Source organism: Eutrigla gurnardus, assembly GCF_963514095.1.
Source record: "Eutrigla gurnardus genome assembly, chromosome: 23".
Lineage (NCBI taxonomy): Eukaryota > Metazoa > Chordata > Actinopteri > Perciformes > Triglidae > Eutrigla > Eutrigla gurnardus.
This window is the reverse complement of record NC_139934.1, coordinates 7,033,593-7,058,815: the sequence shown is the minus strand read 5'-3', so window position 1 is coordinate 7,058,815 and position 25,223 is coordinate 7,033,593. Positions and strand designations below refer to the sequence as shown.

The 25,223-nt window shown below is 43.4% G+C and overlaps 4 protein-coding genes across 13 annotated transcripts in view; 3 read left to right on the top strand and 1 right to left on the bottom strand.

The window, feature by feature from the left end:
• Positions 1-20: 20 nt before the first annotated feature.
• Positions 21-5,644, top strand: haus6 (HAUS augmin-like complex, subunit 6). 3 transcript variants are annotated; one of them, XM_084002280.1, is made up of 16 exons: positions 21-506; positions 589-684; positions 775-853; positions 1,234-1,366; positions 1,464-1,608; positions 2,367-2,429; positions 2,512-2,569; positions 2,671-2,844; positions 2,942-3,138; positions 3,215-3,344; positions 3,449-3,551; positions 3,647-3,695; positions 4,033-4,226; positions 4,399-4,499; positions 4,604-4,739; positions 4,840-5,644. In XM_084002280.1, exons 1-16 carry the CDS (start codon positions 367-369, stop codon positions 5,475-5,477), a joined length of 2,436 nt encoding a protein of 811 aa, XP_083858406.1. In that variant the 5' UTR covers positions 21-366; the 3' UTR covers positions 5,478-5,644. The 3 variants fall into 3 exon arrangements, with proteins under 3 accessions (XP_083858406.1, XP_083858405.1, XP_083858404.1); XM_084002279.1 differs by having other exon boundaries at positions 4,033-4,280; XM_084002278.1 differs by having other exon boundaries at positions 4,033-4,309; positions 4,401-4,499.
• A 415-nt stretch (positions 5,645-6,059) lies between these two features.
• On the bottom strand, positions 6,060-10,517 carry plaa (phospholipase A2-activating protein). Its single transcript, XM_084002874.1, has 14 exons — positions 10,276-10,517; positions 9,652-9,845; positions 9,451-9,551; positions 9,231-9,351; positions 8,951-9,118; positions 8,732-8,867; positions 8,484-8,653; positions 8,233-8,384; positions 7,941-8,160; positions 7,796-7,861; positions 7,646-7,717; positions 7,419-7,526; positions 6,937-7,107; positions 6,060-6,748 (listed from the first exon to the last, which is right to left on the bottom strand). Exons 1-14 carry the CDS (start codon positions 10,422-10,424, stop codon positions 6,180-6,182), a joined length of 2,397 nt encoding a protein of 798 aa, XP_083859000.1. The 5' UTR covers positions 10,425-10,517; the 3' UTR covers positions 6,060-6,179.
• Positions 10,518-11,138: 621 nt separating this feature from the next.
• Positions 11,139-15,748, top strand: zdhhc21 (zDHHC palmitoyltransferase 21). The gene is made up of 8 exons (XM_084002996.1): positions 11,139-11,194; positions 11,657-11,834; positions 11,912-12,010; positions 12,110-12,221; positions 12,328-12,466; positions 12,627-12,743; positions 13,123-13,166; positions 13,707-15,748. The coding sequence occupies exons 2-8, from the start codon at positions 11,681-11,683 to the stop codon at positions 13,837-13,839; spliced, it is 798 nt and encodes a 265-aa protein (XP_083859122.1). The 5' UTR covers positions 11,139-11,194; positions 11,657-11,680; the 3' UTR covers positions 13,840-15,748.
• A 5,622-nt stretch (positions 15,749-21,370) lies between these two features.
• The window catches only part of LOC311008753 (nuclear factor 1 B-type-like), a 58,777-nt gene continuing 54,924 nt past the window's right edge, over positions 21,371-25,223 (top strand). For 2 of the 8 annotated variants that reach the window (XM_084002598.1, XM_084002597.1), the window contains exon 1: positions 21,371-21,741. In XM_084002598.1, the coding sequence (XP_083858724.1) occupies positions 21,724-21,741 (18 nt within the window). In that variant the 5' untranslated portion in view covers positions 21,371-21,723. Of the gene's footprint in view, positions 21,742-22,527; positions 23,111-25,223 lie in introns of those variants that run through there. The other 6 variants (XM_084002601.1, XM_084002595.1, XM_084002599.1 and 3 more) reach the window with 5 other exon arrangements.

The window sequence follows — 25,223 nt, the reverse complement described above, 5'->3', positions numbered from 1 at the left end:
TCCGGGTGTTTATTGGAAAAAGGGCGGGTTGTGTTCTTTCTGTTGCGTTGTCGTATTCCCGACTAAACTTTGTAAAATACAGTTTAACAAATGGGAACTCAAACGTAAGATATCTGAAACAACTCGTTACACTCTCGTAAATGTTCCTCGACGATAATTGTTCATTTGATAATAGTTTGGTAAACGTAAGTTATGTAACGACTAACTAAAAACAGTTTCGAAAGCTAGCGTACCGTTAGCATACAACGATCTTTGTAGGTAGCAGCTAATCTATCTGGTTGGCAGTTTAATAGCAACGTTAGCCAGGCTGGCTTCTTGACCAGTCCCGCCGGACACCCCTCACGCTGCTTCCTCCATCTCGGAATAATGGCGAACCCGGTACTTTTACAGAAGAAGAATGGAAAATATCTGTGGTGTTCTCTTCTTGGGCTCGGATTTCAACCAGACACAGCAGTGTCTTCGCTCGGTGGCAAACCCAACAACGTTAAACACATCAACCTGGGCCCGTAAGTTTACTGTTACATATTAAAACAGTGTGATATCATAACCGGTGACATTTGCTAATTTAGCTTCTTTTATGGCCTAAAGGAATATGTTCGACAAACCCAACAAGGATGCCTTTTACATAGTGACCCATTTCCTGTTGGAGAGACTCAATCCGACGCGATTTAACGAGGCATACAGGTAATTCTAGACATAAGCAACCATTTCAATCCACACATAAAAGTGCATAGGATTAACTGCTAAAAAAATAACTATTTGTTTTTGGGTTAGGCACTGCTGGCCTGTTCTGTGCCACAAAGGAGATGCGGAGTTCCGCAAAGTTACCTGCGCTTGGCTGAAAGAAATAATGGTAAGAATTTGAGTTTTACCATTATTTTCATCTTCTTTATCCGCCCAGTGTTCACAGATTACATTCATACTTCAATTATGTCCTCACAAATGGGATATTGTCTCCATCTACTTATGTATGTTTGTTTCTGGATGAAGAATGCTTTTGTTTTAACGTAAAAGGTGCATGAATCATATAGACATGCATCCACTGCAATCAGGCACTAATCTTCCTGTCTCACCATGAAATCACTTTTTCTTTTTTCTTTTTGTATTTTCTGCAAATCGCTTCAAGGCAAATTTTGCACAAGGTGCTTAATTTTATGCAAATTCATTTTTTTGCCTCACTCATCAAATGTCTGTGTTTTTAATGTACTATATGTATGTCTGAACTGTGTGTAGGATGAAACTGCAAATGCAGGATCCAGAGTGGTGGCGTCCTTGTTTCTCTCACCCGGAGGCCACAAGTTTATCAGCTTGATGCTTAATCTGGCCAGTCACGTCATGCTGCAGGAAATGAAGACGTTCACCACAGGTAGCATTGACCAATGTCCAAGCATCGTTTCATTTAATTTGACATGGAGTTGGGACGCAAAAGACGGTGACCTAATCTTGAATATTGTCATTGTCAGATGACAGTTGGGCTCCTGAGGCTGCGGCGATGCCTGCTTCCTCCCTGGACATGGCAGTGAAGAGGCTCAACATGATCCATAGGAGGTTTTTGAAAGCTGCAGTAGATCAGGATCATTTTCTTCACGACTATCAGAGGCGAGCACAGTAAGTATGTGGTGGTCGATCTGGGCAGCTTGACAGAAATTGGGTGCAAAAAAGAAAATTGATATTTGATAATTGATCATTTGTTCATCCTGAGACATACAAGCTCCAGTGAAGTCCATTTTAAATTATACTTAATTGATCCAAGTGGGGAGATATTTGTCATTTGTATACAGACATATTTCTATGATTTTTACTGCTTCTTCCATTCTTGGTGTGTGGTTATATATTGTATGCCTTTTTATGTTCTATCACTACAGTGAGCTATTTTTTCCCCATACTTTTGTCACTGCTCTTGAAGTTGCACGCCTCAGTGGCTATTTGTTCCGAGCCCCATCTGTTTCTTGTTAAATGATTGGTAAGCCTATGGTTAATGAGGCTGATTGGCACCTGCTGGAGGTGGACAATCCGTGTCCTACGACATTTGAACACTCTGGACTCGTGGCAGGAAAAGCACAGGGGGAAATCATTTAATTAACGATGACTCCATTCCAGGAAGTGAGCCAAGCCAGTGAGCCAGCTCATCTATATCATCAATTACACCTGTGCTTTCCCTGCTATCACAAGCCAGATATCTGCTTAAAAATGCATACTGCAACCGTGTGCTCAGACAGCTACGTTATGTTGAACCTTCTTGAGGTTTGTGTTTCTAGCTTTAAAGTAAGTAAGAAGGGTGTTTTGCACATGTTAGGTTTCTAATACTATTAAATGTATTTATTTTTCTTTTATTAAGTAATTTCTTTATTTTCACTGTTTTGAAGGCTCCTGGTGAAGTCTATGAGGGACTTCAAAGCAGAGGGTGCCAAGTATAATGAGCTACTCAAGTATGTAATACTTTCTTTTTCCTCCTCAATACTTCTACCTTCAATATACTTAATCTAGTTTGTTCAATCTCTCAACTTTCAGGCGTCACAGCAGTGATTCTGCACAGGAGGGGGCTTCTCTAGCTGAGAAGACCAACAGGGTATGTAATATTGTATTTGGAAAACTTCCCACAAAACAGCACATGTGTTAAGGATGTGTTGATTCGTCAAAGAGGTAACATAAGTGCTTGATTGTCCTCAGGTGCGCTCGTTGTGGTCGGACGTTGATGGAATGCTGTCGACTACCAAAGAGGAACAGCATGCAGTGGAAAGTGTTTTGAAGGGGGATGTAGATCAATACATCCTCGACGGGACGGATCGAGTCCTCAGAATTCCCCGCAGTCTGCTGGAGAGGATTGAGCAGCTCCCACATCAAGTGAGGATGAAGATAATGGGGTCAATGTGGCTACAGGATCATTGACGATCACCCCGAGTCTCACCGTAGCCTTGGCTTGTGTTTGCATGTTTTCCAGTTGAGTTCAGGGAACGTGTATGAGGCCGGTCAGCTGAACCTCCTGTGTGTGTTGGAGCTGACGAACCACGCGCTGCAGCTCCTGAGGGAGGAGCGTTGTCGGGTCTCTCATGTCCCCAAGCCTCAACTCAGACCTGAGCATCTGCAGGAGAAATGTCAGCAGATGGCTCGCGCACTCCAGAATCTCCACCTCGTCAGGTATACACAGACCTGTCTTGATAGGGAACACTTTCCACAACCTGTGTGATGTGCTACAACTATATTTTTTTCCCAGACAAAGGATTTCCAAGGAAGAAATTCCTGAGGTCAGGGGTACCATCGGAGAGATGGAAGCTGCGTGGGACAGGAAGTGGATGGATACTCTCAAAGACGTGCCCCTAGTCTCTTTTCTGAATGAAGATCCTGTGAGTGGTCCTTGGGGTTTTGCTACATAATACAGTCAAATAACTCGACTGGTGTTTAATTATAGCTGCATTTCTTTATTTAATGTTTAACGGGCTGTTTTTAGGCTCTCGGCTTCCTCTCACCAATGGCTCCGCTGTCTTTTGAACCGGCGGCTGAAGCCAGTTACAGAAGTAGTGTCTTCGCCAAGTACCCTGCAACGCTGCTTGGTGAGCAAAAGCTGATTACATACACTATTTTTTGGGGGGGGTCTGTCGCAACAATGCACTTTTTGTTTCTAATCATGCTGCTTGCACCTTTTCAGAGAATAAACCCCAGGAAGGCATTCCCCCTGGTTCTTCTAACCTGGAGAGGTAATGTCGTCTAGCTTAATGCATCTTCATGTACTATTTGAAGCATGTGTTGTATTGGCTTCTGATGGGAGGCAGATACTTGGCCAGTCCTGAGCAGTGCTCTGTCCATCACTAGTCCTCCCTACAGCATCCATGCTCTCTGATGACCGAGGCGAATTGAGAGAAATCGCCACGGACAGATACGGAGCAGACACTCCAGAAGCATGTGGACTTTGTAGTGTCATTGTATACGTTGTAAAATACCTGAAGTTATTGCACATCACCACGTATAAATCAATGTATTTAGTGAGCTGACTTGGAAAGTGCTAACAAATTAAGCTTTTGTCGTTTGAAACAGCTGTCTCACTGCAACCGCTGAGAGGACTGAGAGTCCTGTGGTCACCACTCCAGCATCATCACAAGCGAATACCTCTCTGGACTGGCTTTTAGACACATCTCCACCCCCCTCTCTGAGAACCCCATCAGTACCACCTCCTCTGAGAACCCCATCAGTACCCCCTCCTCTGAGAACCCCATCAGTACCACCTCCTCTGAGAACCCCATCAGTACCCCCTCCTCTGAGAACCCCATCAGTACCCCCTCCTCTGAGAACCCCATCAATACCACCTCCTCAGGCTAGTATTACGTGTATGGCCTGTTTATTGGATTCATGTGCATCAGTTCTTCTGATAAACCATATTTAACCAAACGGTTCTTGGTTTTTAGGCCAGTGTGAGGAAGACGGCCAGTGTTCACCAGAAGGTGGCTCCCATGAGGACCAAGACTGGGATTTTAAACATGGAATGTGATAACCTTGCTGATCAGGTAAATTGACTTTAATAGTAATGGATTTTTTGTTGTTGTGTGTTATCCCGTCTGGAATGAGTGAAGTGAGGGATATGATCTTATAGTGACTGTGTGTATGTTAGTTTGCAGATGCTGTAACTACAGCCAGTCCCACAGAAGGCAGGTTCAAAGGTCTGGACTTGGGGGGCCTTCTTGGGACTCTTCATGGAGATCCCTTCTCCACTAAAAAGCAGCTGCCACGTACACCTGAGAGCCTGAGTAAGTCATGAGATTAATTCTGTATAAGAGGATGAAGGGCATGAAGACTGGAATGTTTCCTCATAAAACTACCCTTTCAAAATGTATTTATTTATTTTAGTTCTGGATGTGAAGAGCTCCTGGCGCAAGGCTGTTAAGGAAGACGCGGCTGAGAAAATTGTCCGATTGGCCAAGTTCAACGACAGCGTCCATGGGTTGCTCTCCCCCCTCGATGAGCACAGCGTGTTGTGGGACCAGCAGGGAGTCTCCCTCAAATCCAGTCTGTGGGAACCCTCCGACACCGAGGCCCTCGACAGCCCGAGTGGCACGGGCAGCAGCGCGGTCCAGTTCACGCTGGACCACGAAACGCTCCCAGAGATGTCTAGCTGCGACAGTCTGCTGAGCCTCGACGACGAAGAGGTGGATATGAAGAGTGAGGACGATGACGAGCTCCTGATCCCCTCCCTGAAGACTGAATCCCCACCAACCTCACGTCATCATCCAGGTCAGATCCAGCAGGCGTGGGGCGACGGCTCCTTCATGGAAAGCAGCAAAAGGACAACGGAGTGTCTTCTGGAGAATTTCACGGTTTCTGGTTTGAACAGAGACCTGCAAGTGAAGCCTGCAGAGTCGGTGGAAGACACGGATAAGGTCTTCTCACTGGACCTAGACACACTGGAGACACCTTCACCCCCCAAGAAGCAGGAGTACAGCCTCCCACAACTCATCACATTCTCCCCGATAGATGACAAGCGTTAACTATATTCATATCTAAACCACTTCCTACGTCTTGCTGTCTACCCTGATTTTTAATAATGTAACATTTGTTAATAGCTGTAAAATAACCTACTTTGTCACCCACTGACTTGTTTCAATGTTTTTATTTAAAATGGCAAGACATGAGCTGCTTTTAATAAAATTCTAAAATATGGAGCATTGCTGTTTTTCTCTTTAAATTTGGGTCCAGAGGTTAGTGTTATCTTCATTCAACCTGCTGGGAATGCAAAAGTGGGCTTATTTTATTCGATAGTATCCCACTAGTCATTTTAACACTTCAGCAATGGAGATAATTACCAAGCTTAGAAAATGTTTTTGTTGTAAATAGAAATCTTTCCCCAAATAAGTAGCTGTTAACTGTCAGGATATTCGGCTACAACTTGCATTTAATTTGGCCTGTAATGTTTTATTGGTTTTTCCTAAAGTGAAAGTGTAACATGGCAGCTAAAGTATTAATATTCATACATAATTGGAAGCCGTTGGATGCATTTAATGCCACATTTACCAGACTAATTAAGGGGCTTTGGAAAGGTGGTGCAGTAATAAAAACAGATTAACCATATGCAGAGCTTTAATGTTTTTTATTCCAGAACATACAATTATTTAAGTCTCCTCCACAGCTGATTAAGCAGAACAGAGTGATAAGAAACGAGTGCTATTTTTTTTTTTCTTTTCTATTTCAAATCATTGTAGTTCTTTTAAAACCAGCTGGCAACACTCGGCCACCTTCGATGGATCAGACACTGCTGAGTACTTGGAAATCTGAGAGTTGACCCCCAGGGAGCGAGCCAGGTCCTGGGCTGTCTGGTCAGAGGCCACAGTGGTTCCCAAGGCCACCAGTAGCCTAAACACTGCCTCCTTGTCTTGTACCGTCTCCAGCGCTCTACTGGCCACAGACAAGCACTGGGCCTTGGCCTCCAGATCGGGTTGGTTGTGCAGGCAGCCGGCGTAGTTGAGCACCAGAGTGGCCAGGGCGACGTGGATGTTCTTATTGCAGACGTTGGCCAGGTCGGCGGCGCGCGCCAGCACCGTCTCCCGCTGGGTCATGAGGAGCACTCGGCCGTGCCTGCCGCTGAAGCAGTTGCACAGAGTCCGCAGCGCCAGCATCTGGTTGGCGGGACGCCCCTCGGGCCTCATCAGGCTCAGCAGGTGGTTGCACAGCTGCACTCCCTCCGCCTCTCCACAGAGGCTCTCATTAACCTGTGGATGGCGCATTGCCAGCCTCATAATGTCCAGGACGGGAAACACAATGTCTAAAGTCAAGGGGAAAGGGAAGGGGAGTTCGGTTAGTGACCCGTGATGAACTGAAGAACCTCAAGGGAACATGACATTGATGTTGCATCTGCTGGTGTGGTTGCAACCAACTGAATCTCTGTTATTTAGCATAAACCATTAATCAATCCACAAAAGACAAAAAACAAATTGAATGCCGCTGTCGTACCTTCAGGCCAGTGAGCAGCCTTCCACAGCAGGTTGATTTCTTGGAGGGTTGGGGGAGACTTGGAGAAGTTGGGCTCAGAGACGGACACCAGCAGCTTCTCAAGGCTTTCCAGAATGTCATTGGAGAGCTTGTGCTCCTGGGGGGCGCCTCCATTCAGCTCCTTTATCTTGGCTAGGGAGGAAAGAGTATGTCATTTGATACCACGCTTAAATATTCATGACTAAATAAGCATCATAAAAACGTCTTTATACATCATTTAATAAGACATTACTCTGCTTCATCTGTGGTTTGATCACGTTTTGTCGATGCTGCACAAAATATCCAACTAACAACCGTCATCAGATTTTCAGTCAAACATTTCTGAATCACATTTTCCAAACGGAGCCCCACCCAGAAAAAAAGAAAATAATATGTTTCCATAGAACCTGTCCCTCTAAAAAAAGCTGATACAGGGAAAAAAAACATGTACTTGTACTTCTCACCCATGATCTGTGTGGAATTGGCTTGCTCAAAGGTCACGCCATCAGTCTTGGGGAAGTAGATGTTCGTTGCCGTCTGCCTGAGGGCAGCCGAGGAGTAGGCACCTCCTCCTGCAGAGGAGGGAGCGATATGATGCAACGAGTTAAAAACGTGAAATTAAGGCATTAAAAACATGGGTCTACCACTGAACAGCCGTCCCAAATGAATCCCTGGTCCACAAATGACTCACCAGTGAAGGGATCTGCCACGCCTGCAGGAACGCTGCGGTTTGGCTCCGACCCTGGGATGTAGCGACCGGAGCCTGCGGGGGAGAAGCTGTCAAAAGAACATCTCTGCTGGCGTTCAGATTGTGACAAATCTTTGAGTAAACATACTATACCTGTGAAGGGATCAGCTCCAAAACCTGGCCTTTCATCGGGACCCCCGGGGATGTACCGAGCCCCTCCTGTCAGAAGAGATAAAACACCTTTAGGGAAATGTCCACTAATCAAAATCAAGCCCACATGTCTGTTATTTGACCTCACCGGTGAACGGGTCGCCGCCAGCGGGCTGGGCTGGTCCCACCTCATGTCCTTTGGTGTTCTCTATTATAAAATTGGCAACCTGGTCGAGGAACATGGGGCTCAGGTCGTTCTTCTGCAAAAAGTTGTGCGCGGTCAGCCAAGGGTCCTCCGCCACATTGTAAGGAAGCTTCATGGAAGGCCCGCCCTCGTTCACATCGATGGTGAAGACGTAATCGTATTCCTGATGGGAGATCGGGAGTCATTGATAGTTTGACACAAATCTCTCATCTCATCAATAAGCTGACGGTCTTACCTTTCCTTCATACATCACGCTCTTGGAGGTCTGTTGGTTTGAGCCGCCGACCACATCTCCGATTTTCATCCAGCGGCCATCGCTGACACTCCACTGATAGGCCTCCACCTGCTGCCCCTCCTTAATCAGACGTGTCTGTCCGTCACGGTTACCTTCGGGAAATAAGCAAACAATGATGCAGAAATAGCACTGGCACTTTCTCAGCATCACACATATGTACAGATGAAGTGAACGTCAGTCAGTGTTCTTGCCAGGTTCGTTCAGGTGCTCCCTTCCAGGAAGGTCTTCCATTTTGATGTCCCCGAGGTCGCCCGTCTTGGGGTCGATGGTGGATTTAGAGAGTTCATCCTCGAAAGCCTGCAGGTCCTCTGGACTCGCCATGCGGTCCTCAACTTCCGTAAATATGCGGATAATGCCATCGCTGTGGGCAAAGGAGCAGCAAGGTTATCCACACAACTACATACACTGTCTGTTCATCTGAGAACGAAGGAGTCCGTACCTGGCCCCGATGGCGATATCACCATTAGGTAGAATACAACAGCACCAGACGGACTGGGCAGGCAGACGGATGGTCTGAGAGCACTCTCCCTGCCTCCATATCCTCAAAGTCCTGTCCTCCCCCGTGCTTATAAAATCTAAGGGGAACGCATCAGTCAGTGTTGAGCCAGCGCCAAGCAGATTCCCCATGCTTATAAATATGAAAAAACCACAAACAAACCTTGGCTATTGGGGAAGACGGCTAGGCTGTAGATGTAGTTGGTGTGGCTATAATAGACCTGTACACATTCGCCCGTCACCAGCCACCTTCTGATACTTGTGTCGTTGCTGCAGGAGAAGAACTCAGTATTGCTGATCACCGCCAGTCCCCTTACACAGTCCTCGTGACCTAAAAGGGAAGACAAACAGGTTGTGCTGTAATCATGGATTTTAAACATAAAGTCTCTGGATGGCCCTCAATTGTTGACATGAAAGGAGGATACAATTTACGATTTTCTCACCTGTATACGTCTTCTCACAGCGGCCAGCTTTCCAAAGCTTTATGGTCTTATCTGCCGACCCAGACAACATAAGCCCTTGTTCAGGTAAGATGACCACTGCCCACACTGCTGCAGAGTGGCCCTGTTGTAAAAACATAACAAGCAGAGATTAAATCAATAACCAAGACATATTTTTACAGTGCAAATGTCAGCCACAGTCATCACACAAGCCTCAGCGTACCTGCAAGGTCATCATGCACTTCTCATTGAGCCAGACTTTGGCCGTGGTGTCCCAGGAGCCGCTCAAAAGCGTCCCAAACTTCCCAGAAGACAGAGTGCAAACTGTGGGGATGAAATGTTGACATCAAGTCAAGATAACAACAGAGCAGAAAACACCTTTTTTTTTATTATACCATGTAATAATGAGAGAGGCACAGCTCACCTGTATTTTTGTGTCCCGTGAGAGTGAATACGGGCTGTGATTGATCCAGTGTGAAAACGCATATTTTACTGTCGTTCCCACCCGTGGCAACGAGTCCGCGAGGGTACGTCTCGTTGGGTGCGATGATGCATACGCAGGACACGAAATTGGAGTGGCCGGAGATACTGTGCATCTCCGTGAAACCTTTGTCTGGACTGTGAAGAAAACAGGAGAGAGAGGAAGAGAGAGAGTTGGAGAGAGTAAAGGCATGAGGACGGAGTTTCGGGAACAAGTGGTTGTCGCTCGTGTGGATAGAAAGGTAAGTAAATTAATTAGCAGACTAACGACATAACACCCGGCTAACTCTAGCAAGTTCCCGGTCCTCCGCGACGTGTACACGGAGAGCTGCATTTGAATGAATGACAAAGCTAATTTGAGTAAACGTTAGCAAACCGCTGGCTAGTTAGCTACCGTGGTTAGCACGGATGTCTGACTAGTAATCAACTTAACGCGTGGGTTTTAATTAAATGGCTGCTTGTCTTGGTTAGGACACCCTTTCCTGGCAATAAAGTGACTTAGAACCTAAAATAAATCCCTGGCAACCATCAAAATGAGTTAAGTCAGTAGCATGCTAATGCTAGCTACCTTGAGTTGGGTACCCAGACTCTTCCGGTTCGGTCTCTGGACACGGACACGAAGGCTCCCTCTGGGAAGAAAGCGGACGCGAGTCCCCTGACGTCCATCTCGTGGCCCGGGATGGAGCACCTGAGTTTGTATGAGTTGGATGATGCCATTTCGCCCAGACAACACGATTGGAAAGACCACAGTAGAATTGTGTTAGGCGGCGTTGCTGTCAACAAACACCGGCCGCTAACGCTAGCGGAAGTTGAATCGCGTCACGGACGTGACATGTCGGTGAACCGGTGAACTCGCCATTCAAATCAATAAACATTTTATTTAAAAAAAAATATATATAACATATACTTATAATATAATACGTGGTGGTGAGTGTAAAGCGTTAACGCCAACAGCGCGTATATATATATATATATATATTTTTTAAATCATAAAAGTGAGCGAAGGAGGCTGCCTCCACTTGTAATACTCATGTGTCACCAGGAGGGGGCAGTAGACTGTTTTCCCGATGTTGCCTGCTGGTGCACTGCGCTCCAACCGCGTCCACCGCCCACCTGTCCACAATAGCTGAGTCAAGCTGCCGTCGACATACCGGATGCAAAATAAAATATAAAAATAAAAGCCTGAGCCGTATCCAGTCGAAACCGGCATTCCTCATTTCCATAATTCCCACCGAAAGAGTACAATTTATTATCCAGCGAATACATCAGATAGCCACTTAAATGTGTCTTTATTTGCATAGAATAGAGAATAAAGTCCTATTAAAAAAATATATTTTATTTTTTAACCGGAAATAGTTTTATTTTGAATTATTTTATTGCAGGTAGCAAACCACCGATCCCGTCCAGCCCACAGAGGCGCGGATGAGGAAGTAGCTCCACCGATACGTGCGCTGAATAGGACAGCAGCAGCAAAAAAAAAAAAAAAAGTATGTATGTTTTCAGACGCTTAACACGTTGAATAATGTCATTTGTATAGGAAGATTAATTAAATGACGAATGTTAGCTGACGTGAGTTAACGCGGTAACGTTGTGGGCTACAGAGCCGAGCCCATCGCGGCTGTCTTGTCTTATCAGTAGTATGAATGATGGAGCAAGCGAGGTTTTTGCAATAACAAAGTGCAGGTTTTTTGTATGGCCTGCTAATATACATTTAGACTGGGGTTTATATTAGCAGATAATGCTTGTGTAAATATAAAATGTGTGTAAGGTGTTGCAAGGAGGTTAATGTTGGGTTTGTTTATAGGCATATGCTTCATAATAGCACAGTAGTAAGGCCTGTAAGAAATGTCAATCTCAATCTATATATATAAGATGTAACAGTCACAGTAAACTACTGATCTATTAGATCTATTTCCAATCATCAAATCCAGATCTGTGTGTTGTGGTAGGTTTCCCTCTTCCCCCCTGCAGCCATGAAGCTTCGACTACACTTTGTGGTGGACCCCATGGGCTGGCTCTGCATCAGCATGGTGTTTGGGATCTGGCTCTACAACACCTTGTGCATCCCCCAGCTGGTCCTACTCCCACACTACAACGAGGGTCACATCCCGTGGGCTATAGTCGTGTGTGAGTATCCCCCTGCTTGAATGTCTTCCCATCACACGCGTTAACTAAAAATGAAACTTTGCGTGTCCCCCCCTCAGGTTATTACATAGCGTCGGCGCTCTGCATAGCGGCCCTCTTCAGAGCTTCCACGGCAGACCCGGGCCGTCTTCCCGTGGACCCACACATACCTCACTCTGGTACGGATCCAATGAATCAGAGCGTGCACATTTAAATATAATCTAATACTTCATTTAAATAGCTTTGAATGTGTATTGTATTGCTTTTTCGTGTCACAGAGCGAGAGCACTGGGAGTTGTGCAATAAGTGCAACTTGATGAGGCCGAAAAGGTCCCACCACTGCAGTCGTTGTGGTCATTGTGTGCGTAGAATGGACCACCACTGTCCTTGGTAAGGACGCACCCACCACGCTCACGACCTCGCATGTCAGACACCTGAAAACAGTGCAGAAAAGTAGGTAAAAAAACATCTTTAAATCCTGTTTATTTCCTACCAGGATCAATAACTGCGTGGGAGAAGACAACCACTGGCTCTTCCTGCAGCTCTGCTTCTACACTCAGGTCCTCAGTTTGTTCACCCTGGTGCTGGATTTCTGCCAGTACTATTACTTCCAGCCACTCACAGGACTAGACCAGGTATATTCTACAGTAATATCAAGAAATTGACAGAATTCTATAGTATTCTAGCCTATTATTCACTGTACTTAATGCTTTGTTTCATCCTGTAAGAATCAGCTACACAGCATCATCACATACAGCAATAAGAGGATTTTAAATCAGTGTTTTCTTCCACCAGGAGAAGTTTACAACACGCCATGAATTGGCTCTGCTGCGAGTCTCGGCCCTCATGGGTTTGGTCATGTTCGGTGGCATGACCAGCCTGTTTTACACTCAGATGACAGGCGTCCTCTCTGTGAGTAACCACCAGTGATTGAGTGTGAATGTGATCATGTTTTCCAGGCTAATGTCACTGTTTCACGTCACTTTGTGGGGGAATAAGCATGACAGGACTTCCTTGCCCGTGTAAATTGAGCTTGTTTGTGTGGAAAACAAGAGCAAGAAGCAAAGAGCAAACAAGGCAATAGCAGGGCACGGAAATAAAGCAATCAATGGCAGTAATGGAGTGATTAATAGAGAAGAAGCCAGGGAGGAAGTCAGGCTGCATGTGTGCATGCAAGGGTTCAGCATTTACCCGCAAGATACGGTCACATCCTTAGTCTTTGATGATATTTTAGAGATTAAAAAAGGTTTTTCTGTAGATGAATTACATTTTGCATTGCCCCCCTTTACAGGACACTACCACCATCGAGAAGATGGCTCAGTTCTCCAGTGAAATGTGAGTGTGTTTGAACTCTGTTTCTCCCCGATGCCCCACTTATTGCTCAGAGGAGCGCGTCGTTATGAAATCCCGCTGCGTTTTCTTGGCGTGACCCGCTCCGCATAGCTGGCCGAGGCGGAGACGACTGGTTCAGGTTTGACACTGACGGCAGCAGCTCCGGTCACGGTGTCTCTCGACCAATCGTATCGCTTCACTGCTATGTGGGGCGGGTCCCACTTAGCTAGAAACAATACAATTCATGAACTTCTTATGTACTGTACTTTATATTCCTTTTGTATTCTTGTTTTTATGAATTTGTATTTTGTTTTATTTGCTTGTTTTAATGTGTTTTATGTAATGTTTGAATTGCCTTGTTGCTTAAAGGTGCTATACAAATAAAATTGCATTGCCTCGCTTAGCTTAGCATAAGGATTGGAAACTGAGGCTCCGAACAGACTGCTCGTAGGCCCGTCTTCATGCTAAGCTTAGCTAACCGGAGGGGATTTTAAAGTGGTATCACCCCAGTTTTAACACACTCTTTCCTCTCTTCTTTTCCAGATACGGCGCAAAGAAATCCTGGCAGCGGGCGCTAGCCGAAGTCTGCGGCACCCGCTGGAAGCTCCTGTGGCTCCTCCCACTCCGAAGCAGGCAGCCCATCCAGGCCAGCCACCACTTCCGCACGCATGTGTAGGCCCTGCCGTGTGCACACTTTTAGGAATCCATCCGCCCGCCTTCACCGTACGCTTTTGTGCTATGAGAGCTGGGGCAGCAGTCTTTGGTTTGTGGAAACTCTAAGCTTTTTTTTTTTTCTCCCAGACTGGCAGTAAACAGGGTCAAGAAACACCCGAGGGAGTGATGGGAAAATGCTTCTCTTTTTTTTTACTCACTGTGACTGCTACTTTCAGCACTTTTAATGGCTAATTGCATCAGAAGGATGGAAGTCTTTACCTGGAAGCAGCTGGCGAAAGGGACCCCTCTCAGGTTACTTTAACAAAGAGCCTTTACTACTGACCTTTAATCAGCTACAGACAGGAACTATTAGAAAGGCATTTTTTTTTTGTATAAAGGTGCCTTGTTTCTTTTACTGTCACTTTTTTCATTTCTCATGCATGAGGAGTGGTTTTTTTTTGTGGTTGCTGATCTTTGGAAGATGTCTTGTGAATAGTGAAGGTGACCCGGCGTCGACCGCATTTTTCAGATCGTCCGATAACTCATGAATGTCTTTTCTCGCATTGTTCTATGAAGGTTTTTATCTACGACGTTTTATGAAGCATGGGCCACGGAACAAAGTTCACGACGTGATTTACCCACGTGTGCGATACCTTTTATGACACGTGGGCCGGGTACGAAGAGGTGGTATCACAAGCAGTTTATACTATCAAATCAACATATATGTCGTCGTCAAATCAATGTATAATCTCAAACATTCCACGGCCGCTTGTCATTTTCAGATTATATACAAAGAGGAAGCAAACAGGTAATACTTTAGCTCATTCTCAGTTACTTTCATACCCATTTTAGTGCTGCAAACACCATAGTTCACCAAAATAAAACACTATGATCCGCCTCCATGTGGTGACATACAGATAGTTTTTTTTGGCACTGTTAAGAGATTTTATTGAATAATTTAACATACTTAAAGGATATGATTCAGTGCATAATAATGCTGGTTATAGTGTCGTCTGTAATACTTGGCAACCCAGTAGAAATATAACAATATCCAAGTAGTTTAAAGTGCCTTTCTAGGTCTTTCTTTCTCCATCATCATGTTAATAAAAAGCCAAAGACCTGGGGAAATGTTGCAATCGTTAGCGACGAGCGTTCAATGCATGTTTCACCAGATTTGTGATGGTAGCTGTTCTAATATTATGCACTGATTTTCACACGAGCACTCTTTGTTTGTTCTTTCACTGAAAGGAAATAGTTGCTGTATGTTTTTTAAGCGTTGTCTTCGGTTTTTTATTCATATCTTAAATCAGATTGTTTGCATGAGTCGTGCGTTGATGCCTTTGCTCAGTGGGGTTTTTTTTATAATTCAGGTCGATTCAGGTTCTTGGATGTTTGTGTGATTATTGTAATTGTTTTGTGTTTGCTAGGGGGGGGGAGGTGTATGTGATCGGCATTAAATAAGGGTGCACTGATAGTTTATAAGTCGTTTTTGAAAGCAATAAGCGTTATGTTTCAGTAAAGCCATCCGTATTGTTACGACAGCTGAATATCTCTATGTATTGTGAATTATAGAAGCCCAGATGAACACGACTAGCTGCTGTGTAAAGTTCTGCAGAACATCCTTTAAGCGACGGCATGTCAGCCTCAACATCTCACGTTGTTGGGAACAGAGTTCGTTTGATCTGGCGTCCCCCAGGGCTCCTACGTTGGATCTGTGTCGTTTTGTTCATTTGCTGTTTTTATTTCTTTGTTCAGACCTCAAATACTGGAACAGTTGAGTTTTGCAAATTAAATGAATACACTATCTGTGCTATCCCACGTCCTTATGTCTAGAAAATATGAAAAATTGTTAGAAACGTGTATTCATTGTGATTCTATAACATGTCATATAGGTATTCACACTAATTAAATTAGATTCTGGATACGTTTGAGCTGATTCTATATTCATTTTACAACTTTTGGCAACTTGAATTGCACTTAATATTTCGTTTTTTCCCACATTTATCATATCAACCACCTGACCAGCAATGATATCTCAGAAGCAGTATATGATGTCATCCTTCGTTTCTGTCGATGGCCGACGTCTAAATAGAAGTAGACGGAGCGTATTCAAAGACTGTAGACAAATTGCCTCCCCTTTGTCTGTTAAGTGATGTAATCATCCAGAAAATGTTGTAATGCGATGACACAACGTGACCCGCTCGACACACCCGTGACTTTAAACGGAGGGAACACCTTCAGCATTATTCACCTCAAACCCGTAGACCTGCCTCTGCAGCGTCACGGTCGGGCCGAGTGGCTGAAATGCGGGTTTGATTCCCTCCGTGTCAGCGGACGGCGTCTTTGTCCTGAACTTAAGTCTCACTGAGGCGTGTTTAATGTGTGCATGGTGGATCAAGACTGACATAATTTCCCTCAGCGAGCAACAAAATGGAACATTTGCAGTCTAAAGTATATTAATGCACCAATATTATTAAATGTTATACAGAAATAATACAGATAATACAATTTTTGTAATGATTTAGATTAACCCTTTAAAGTCCCTGAGGTGGAATGTAATTTGTGAGTTTGGGGCTTTTTGGGACGGTCAAACAGAGTCCTGTCTGGTCTGCAACGACCCGGGTCAAACGTGCTCCTAATCTCTGGTGATGGTTGGTCGACTGGACTAATTAAATAAGTGACCACCTGCTACTCGTACAGTCTGTGACATCTGGCCGAACAAAAGAAAAATAATTAGCCACATGCTTGATAAACATAAAGTGTGCTTGGTCCGGTCGTCTCTCAGATACACGGCTGTGTACCTGACTAGGATTGGGAGTTAGTGGCTTGGCGTGTTGAAGTTTGCCAAGCCGAGACGAGGATTAAGCCTGAATTTATGATCCGATCACAAATTCTGGGTAACATTTTTTAATTTCTATCCATATGGGGCCATATATCCTATCCTATATGACTCAGTGATTAGAGTCACCCCCAATATCAGCGTTGCTTTGCTTGAAAACACTTTTTTTACTAAGTTTTTCGGCAAATTTTGGACGAGAAACAAGTTGTGTTGTGTTTCTGATAGTTTTGTATCCATAAATCAATCCAATCTGGTTTTTTTGGACCCGATCTCTCTGATTCCACTTTAACATGTTAACAAACTATTATTATCATCTTTGCCACACTTCATGAAGGCATAATTAGATTCTTTAGACCTCAGCGAGTCATGCTGGTGGGCCTCCAGTGGCAGGTGTCGGCCACTCGCCTCCATTTTTGGGGCTCTGCAGCTGAACTTCCTGAACACGGAGGTTATTGATTGGCCTATTGATTTTCAAATAAGCTCTCGTTGTAGAAAGTAGAAATCCAATTAAAAGTTGAACTCGAAACGGTTAATCCAATCAAGACGATATGAAATGTATCGATTCCACTTCGCAAAAATCAATAAGGTGCACGGCGTGAGCCGGGGGCCCGGGACACGATTATTTTTTTCCCTTTCTCCAAAAGAGCGAAGAGCACACTTAAGGTCAGCTGGATAATGTCAGGAATGTACTGTATCCATCACACGGAAGTGTCTGGGGTCAATTAAACGCTGGATGACGAGCTCTATCTCCGACTTCTTGTGTCTAAAACCTCTGAAACAGTTACAGCTGAATGTAAAAAGGCTAAAAATATGAAAATTCAATCACGAGCTGAGGTTTTGCCTTCCACGCCGACTGCTGAGGGCCTCATTGTTCTCTCCCTTTAAGAACCAATTAAACCGCTAAACTGCTGCTAATTAGGCTCCTAATTAGTGCTTTATTATATTCAGGTGGGCTGAAAAGCTCAGCTGTGAAGAGTCACTTATTTAAAAGCAGCTATAGTGCAATCAGCTGTGAGGCAAACATACAGCGCGTTTGTGTGTACTGCAGGTGTCTAATTAGTGTTTAAGTCCTCCGTCAACTCCGTCATATTTCTGTGAAAATATTGTGTTCAATGAAACTACAATATGGTGAAGTGAAACTTTGCATAACAAGCCAAGAAATGTGTATAAAGTTCATCCTCGTTACGCAACAGTGAGGAACTTCTTCACATTTGGTGCAAACGTCAATAATCTTGGAGGTCAAAGGTCAATCCATCCACTATATCTCATTTGAATTTCTTCACATTTGGACTGAAGGACGGACCGGTTCACAATTCAGTGCTCAGAACAGACGTGTAAAGTGGTATTTGTAGTCTTTCCCCTCATCTGTTTGTTGTAGCTAACGCTAAGCTACCGTTGCTAAGTCCACCCACCGTCCCCGTGGGGGAAATCCCGCCGCCCCCCAGCGGCCTCAAGCGAGGAGGATTGGAATGTGGCGAGGAGAGAAAAGCTCTTTTCAGCCAGTGTTCAGATAACATTTACATGGACGTGCCAAATGTCCAGTAAAAAAAAAAAATTATAATAAATAAATAAAACCCTGGCAATGAATGTAACAGGTCTCTTCATCACTGCTTCGTAGTTAACGATGCATTTTTTTTTTAGTGTGATAATTCAATAAGAATGACCTTTAGCTCAGTGCCACACTGTAGTATCAAGCTGCTCTCTAGTGGATAGGGAGGGGGGGAGGTAGAAGGGGGAGGGATGCAGGGTCATGGCTCTTGTAATTACCACAGTCAGGTTCGAGTCACTGGTCAAGTTGTCGCAGGCTTTTTTTTTCTTCTTTTCTTTCCCATGATGCAACGTTGGCAAGGACTGGCCTACATGTGGCACAGCATGCCTCCACTGATGTCCCTTTGATTAGGTGTCCTGTCTTCTCCGGGGAGCTCAGTGATGGACGGGAAACTGACAGAGAGGGCCATTAAATGGCAGCTTTGTTATGACATGTCAGCCAGGACGTGGTGGATGGTAAGTGGAGCTTAATCTTCTTCCTCTTTAATCACCTTTTATTGAGAATGTCAGGCAAACTTTAATTATTTCACCTGTTATTTTCTATCTTAAAATGCTGACTTTGTTGGGATAAATACGTGGGTTTGTTCATGTCTAGTAAATATCCAAATCTGCTGATTTACGTGAGGATTTTCCTTCACATGTCACATTAAACAAGCTTTTTATTTTCATCTCTGGCACTGACAGTATTTTCTGAATGAATGCGTCCCTTAAGGTCAACAGTTGAAAGTTTCATCATCGTCAAGTGTCTTAAAAAGTATTTTTATTGGCTCTAAAAATAAAGACACTTTTCTCCGGGATCAATGAGCAAAGGAAGTATTTTAGAGCTCCCTTCAGTGTAAGAGTTTCTCAGGCGCACCTCTTTGTGCAGCCTCTGCAGTGTTAATTTGATAGTGTCGGACAAAGAGCCCTTTCTCCAGCCCGCGCCTTTCCCATGCCGAAGAGGCAACACAGGCTGACATTTCTCTCTGAATATTTATTTACTTGTCCGACTACAGGCCAGCTGTTATTGTGCTCCGTCGCCAGGGTTTAAGTTGAGGTCTGTTTGTCTGCCTCAAAGCACACGAGCTCAGACAACTGACCCTTTCTACTCAGGTCACGCTTCTGGTGTTGCTTGCTACTCTATGTTTTTATTTATTTATTTATACAGCTGTTTTATTAATTAACCTGAATGAAACATGTTTACACTTGTATTATATGTATTTAACGTTTTGCTGTTCAAAAGGAATACTTGATAATAAAATTAAATCAGCTTCAACTCAGGACAAAACATGTCCTGAGTTATATATATATATATATATATATATATATATATATATATATATATATATATATATATATATATATATACACACACACACACACACACACACACACACACACATACATATTGATATGATAAATTGTACTACATTATAACCAGATGACACAGGCGGTCACTGCAGTAACTGCACTGCTTCATCGCCACCTAGTGGTGGAAAAAAGACACTAGTATTGTGGCAGCTGGCTCAGAACAGAGCAATTATCATGATTGTGATATTAGTTTTTTGTGTTTTTTTTTTTAATTTGGTGAAGAAGCATGTAAATAAGACTTTTTTGTTGTATGTTGTATTGTTTACCATTTTGTGCCAGTGTGTTAGGCCTTCTACACACACACGCACACTTGTACGCAGCAGCTGTCAGTCCTGTTTGTGACCACACGGGGGCAGTATATCCACACTCAAAGGAATTAATCTAAATGAATGAAGGCTGATGCCATGTGTACCAGCAGCAGACTGGCAGGATATAATGTTGGGTAAAAGGAGGCAGAGACAGTATGGAGTAAGGGTATGCGATGATGATAGTCTTTCTCAGAAATTAAAAGTAAAACACACTCAATTTAAAATGAAAACATTCTTAGTAAACAGTAAAGAAGTCTAAAAGTTGATGACATGTTAAAGGAGTGTTTTGAAAGTCAGAAGGACAAGATGCTGCCTCTGAAAGGCTGCCACCAACAATATCAGACTGAACCTTGCCTTGAAATGATCATTGCTCAGCAATTTATAGCCATTTCATCATACAATCATATTGTCTGCTGTGATTATGCTGACGTATAATGCTATTAATTATATATATGCTATATTATTTAGCATATAATATCTGTGAAGACTAACAACTGCAAATAATAATTATGAGACAACGATAATAATAATAATTATCGGAATTATTATTATATGGATATTATAATGATGTTTCTATAATATGTATATAATATAAACAATTATTTATATTATTATTATTAGCAGTAGTAGTGGTAGAATTAGTAGTAGTAGTAGTATTTAACTACTGCAAGCTGTAGAACAGTAATTACTGCAGTGTTGTGATTTCCACCATTAGTCACTGACCACATCACTATTCAGGCCGACTGTCCAGCAGCGACGTCAAGCCCCAAACAGCACGTCAGAGGAGCGGAAGTGAGGGGCCCATGGCAGAGAGTCCCGGGGCCACTGATTCTGGCCAATGAGAGGCAAGAATGCAAACGCTATTACAAAACCGAGCTGCGTCAAACTAGAGAGAAACAGATGGATGAGACCCGGTAATGGTTGAGTTTCTGCTTTCAAAATAAGGGGTATAATTTGTCTGGTTTGGAGTTGACAAAACGTGTATTCTGGTAGGATATAACAGAGGGTTTGTTATTAAACCTTAAATGTTTAATATCAACAATATCAATACTATTAGAGCTACCATAGCCTAACCGTATGGGTTATCGTAGCTACAGTAAACAAACATTTAAGTTACATAGTGGAAACCATCTGCTTTTGGGGTTATTTTCAAATAAACTGAAGGCTAAGAAATGTTCATTCAATACAAAAAAAAAAAAAATGCTGCCACAAATCTAAAACAATCGCTGTTTGTCTTATTTTATGAAAACAATATTTTTGACATAGACCTCATCTACATGGTTTGCAAAAATAACAAAATGTGTTTTATTTTTAGTGAAATTACAAAATAATTAGGAATAATTGTCCACATATTCCACCAATATACACACAATTCATGGTTCTTAAGGCGAATAATGAGAAATTGCTTTTTAAAATTGGTTTTATTTTGAAAAATCATACCGGAAACCGTCTTGTCCGCACGATATGCGACTTGACGCTCACTGCTGAGAGAGTCGGAGGGCGGCAGTCAGACAGGCAGTGAAAGTGAAGGCGGAGACCAGCCCAGTGCCGAAAACTCAGCCTCTTCTGGATCACGTTCAACTTCACTGAACAACCCCAAAAAACGATCCAAGAAAGTAAGACTCGAAGAGGAAGGAAGACGAGAAAAAAAAACCCCGCGAGGTGCTCCCAACTTCTGTTCACCGCTATCTGCAAAGAATTGTCTTCCGGTGGTGACTTTTTTTTTTTTTTTTTTTTTTTTTTTCGCGAACACTGCAAGAGCAAAAAAAACCCCCTCCAAAGCACACAAAGTTGAACGTGAGAAATGTGAAGCTACCGGCTTGTGTGTTTTCAACCAGGCTCCAGGATTCCCTATTAATCCATGCAGTACAGTGCAATGGTACGTGAAACGTGGGTTATTATTGCTTTCAAATGTTGTGATACCATTCCTTATTTTTTGTCCTGTCCTCGCGACGATTGACGAATGCGGGGGGAGTGGGTTCGTTTAACGCGGAACCACGAACAAAATAAATAAATCCAAGGCGACTAAACTTGGCACAGATTCTCCGGCAGCCCAACGTTAACGTCCCACTCCCCTTCATTTGTCAGTAGAAGTCTGTGCGGAGCGGTGACAGCAGCTCACACACACACACACTCACACACACACGTCGTGGCCACAAAGTAACACCGCTTAACTTCCAGTCCTTTCAACATTTGCGCTACATTGTTGCCGAACTCAAAAAAAGAGGGAGCATTCAAGTCAAGTGTTCAGGTGGAGAGTTCACGGCCACTTAAAAAAAAAATCAGTTAAAACACAAAATTCCGATAAACCGTGTTGTCCCCGAACAATAAAGCGTGTATCTTTTATATTAGAAACATTTTAAGGCGAGTTCAATGTGACTGACAACGTAAAACAAAGACATAAAGTTACGTTGTTTGAATCTGAATGATTGAATAGTGTAAAAGCAGTGCATGTTGTTGACACGGAGGGGGTAAAAGGGTGCTGCGGAGGGAAACGTTTCTGTGTGACCGAGGCTCCAAAGTCCCCGATGCACTAAAAAAAAAAAAAAAAAAAAAACCAGCCGGAGTGAAGGGAGGCAAATGAATTGTACGTTATGTTTTCAGATAGGAGGAGAAGAAGGTGCTGGATGGTGGATAAGGCTTGTGTGTTAGGAGGAGGAGGGAGGAGTGTGACTGTGTAATTACGTGGGTGAAAAAAAAAAAAAAAAAAAAAAAAAGTTGGGTCTGATTTGCTGGAATCGCGCAGGAGCGAAGGTGCACCGGTCGATTTCATATCAAGTTTGGTTCCAGCAGGGGTGAACATCACACGCTCGGCGCCCTCTGAAGCTTTTCCTCCCACAATGCTTTTCTGAACGACGCATCGCAGAGAGACCCCGAGACGCGCAGAGAAGCCCCCGTCGTAGCGTATAGAGAGAGGAGTACGCAGCAGCGAAGCCCCCCGTTCGCACCGGCTTCTACGAGTAGATTCTGCAAAGTGCCAACTTTAAAAAAAAAAAACGTTTTTTTTTCCTCCGCGGAGACGACAATCTTTGGAATCGCAAAAAACAACCAGATAAAAAGAAAATCCATGGATGTTGTTGGATAACCTCGTATTGTTTTACGCGGATAGCTGCTCCACGGTCTTGCATGGTGCGCATCGCTCCAGGAATGGCGCGATAAAGTGATCAGAGGAATCCGTCCAAGTACATTCACTCTTTTTTTTTTCCTGTAGCCGTCTCGTCATGTATTCTCCAATTTGTCTGACTCAGGTATTTGTGTCCTTTTGTTTTCTTCATATGTACATTTCATTGCTGTGATTTTTGGAGTTTACACACTGTGCTCGGGGAATTGGAAGTTCTGTGCATACTTTTTAATAATTATGAACTGTGAAGTTTTGTTCCGCGGGTGAAAATATAGCGTTAGGACGAACCCAAATTAAAGCTGCAAATCCTAAAATGCACGTTTGTGCGACTGTGGGGATTATTTTTTTTTTAACTTTCGACATCTTTGATTCCAACGAGAACCCTGAAAATTAATTTAACACTCCTGTCACTTAAAAAGACACCGAGGTGCCAATCTTTACGCGCTCTTCTTGTGCGTAAAGTTATGCGTAAAGTATAAAACTTGTCATTTTAACAGTCCTGGTGTAGGTATGCTCATTTTCTCTCCGGTTTAATTAGGTTATTTGCGTCCTCCAGTAACCTCACACACACACACACACACACACACACCTCCTCAGCCTCGCTCGAGCTGTTTGTGTTTTTTCCCCCCGCGTGTATATTTTTATTTAGAGTAAAAACCTCCATGCTTTGGGGGGAAGTGGAGTTGGAAGGAGATAAAGCCACTTTCACTGCAGGCAGATCAGACGCACGATAAGGTTGATACAGTGGTTGGACAGAGTAGCTGACTGTTTTGGCTGACTCAGTTTTACTGTTTATATTTTACTTGGCATAAGTAAGTGATTGACTGAGATGTGGTTTAGTTTGTACTTAAGAGGATTGTGCTTTTATGGCCCCAGCTGAAGTGCACTGCATAGGCCCTCGCCAAGTCATTTATCTTTACAGCATTTGGCTTTAGACTGGTTGAAAAAGAAGAAGAAAAAAAATTAACGCAATATTCAAAGTGTTATTGAACAGGAAACCGGGAGTGAAAAGGACTTTAGGAACAGTTGCCGCCGAGCACATTTACTGCTGACTTTTGTCAGTTTAATTGGCAACATTATGGTTAGATGGCATTTAAGAGTCCTCAATTTATTTATTTTTTACCTCTCTAAATGACTATGGAGAGGTACAGCACACTTAATACGTATAATACATTTCCAAAGTAGCTGTAGAGAATTAAATGTTTATTCCACGCTGTATAATAAATGATTGTAATTTGACATTACTGTGATGGAGCGGGGTTTTATGGGCCCGAAATAGCAGACCAGTAATGTGGCTTCTCAGAGGAGCACCAGCGGCAGGCACATAGGGAGTGGATGTCTGTGGTTTCCTATAACCTGCCTGCCTGGCTGCCTACAGAAAGAACAATATGTGGTTTAACTCTTCAAACGCCCGCTCAAAAGGTCCTGCTTATGCTTATTAAATCTGACATTTTGATGACCTAAAACACAGATGAGTGAGTGTTTCCACTTGTCACTCGGAGCTGCTGTAATTTCTTTTTAAGTCCTAAATCACCTCCGCCGTCCCGTACGTTCCTTCACCTCCTGAAAACGAGCATTAAGAGATTTGTTTTGCACCTTTTTGAAGTGTTGTTTATGTAAAATGCATGCTGTAGAAATGTTGGTGCATTTTTTTGGGTCGTGACGATCGAAAGAAATTCGAAAACGTCTTGTTTTTGTGACTCATATCTGCAGTTTTTTCAGTTTTGAATAAATAGTGACGTGGTGTATTAAACACAATGTGGAATACAAAGAGAACAGCAAGGTTTTTGAAAAAGTTAAATTTGTGTCGGAAAATATTTCCACTAATATTAATCTCAAATATATATTTTTTTAAATTCAAGGACGGAACATTTAAAAAAAAAAATAAAATAAAGTCGAGCGTGATTTTCATATTGTTGACTCAAGGCTTTTGGAATGAAGCTGAGCAAGTGTCATTCCACGCGTTAACCTCAACACTTTGGCACCAAGTTTACAATTGAATCCTTAGTCAACCTTTGCAAATACCTTTCAAATGATTGCTCCTTTTTGATACGCCCTCCCTCCTCCTTTTTTCTTTTTTTTTTAACGCGTTTCGAAACACGCAGCCTGAATACAACGCTGCATGTGTGCCGGGGGGAGAACGGGGGGAAATGTCCTCAACTTCCTACTTTTTTGTCGACTTCACCCCAGCTTTTATCCTGCAATCCTTCGTGAACGTCGTGATAAGTTCCTGTTGGAAT

What these genes read in the sequence shown, in the direction of transcription:
- haus6 (XM_084002278.1), top strand. Translation starts at nt 367, where the DNA reads ATGGCGAACCCGGTACTTTTACAGAAGAAGAATGGAAAATATCTGTGG. An exon ending in AAGTATAATGAGCTACTCAA is followed by an intron (nt 2,430 to 2,511) that starts GTATGTAATACT and finishes CTCAACTTTCAG; the next exon opens with GCGTCACAGCAGTGATTCTG. An exon ending in CTTTTCTGAATGAAGATCCT is followed by an intron (nt 3,345 to 3,448) that starts GTGAGTGGTCCT and finishes GGCTGTTTTTAG; the next exon opens with GCTCTCGGCTTCCTCTCACC.
- plaa (XM_084002874.1), bottom strand. Translation starts at nt 10,424, where the DNA reads ATGGCATCATCCAACTCATACAAACTCAGGTGCTCCATCCCGGGCCAC. An exon ending in GTCTGGGTACCCAACTCAAG is followed by an intron (nt 9,846 to 10,275) that starts GTAGCTAGCATT and finishes TTTTCTTCACAG; the next exon opens with TCCAGACAAAGGTTTCACGG. An exon ending in GGCTGCTCACTGGCCTGAAG is followed by an intron (nt 6,749 to 6,936) that starts GTACGACAGCGG and finishes CCTTGACTTTAG; the next exon opens with ACATTGTGTTTCCCGTCCTG.
- zdhhc21 (XM_084002996.1), top strand. Translation starts at nt 11,681, where the DNA reads ATGAAGCTTCGACTACACTTTGTGGTGGACCCCATGGGCTGGCTCTGC. An exon ending in CCCGTGGGCTATAGTCGTGT is followed by an intron (nt 11,835 to 11,911) that starts GTGAGTATCCCC and finishes TCCCCCCCTCAG; the next exon opens with GTTATTACATAGCGTCGGCG. An exon ending in CACTCACAGGACTAGACCAG is followed by an intron (nt 12,467 to 12,626) that starts GTATATTCTACA and finishes TTCTTCCACCAG; the next exon opens with GAGAAGTTTACAACACGCCA.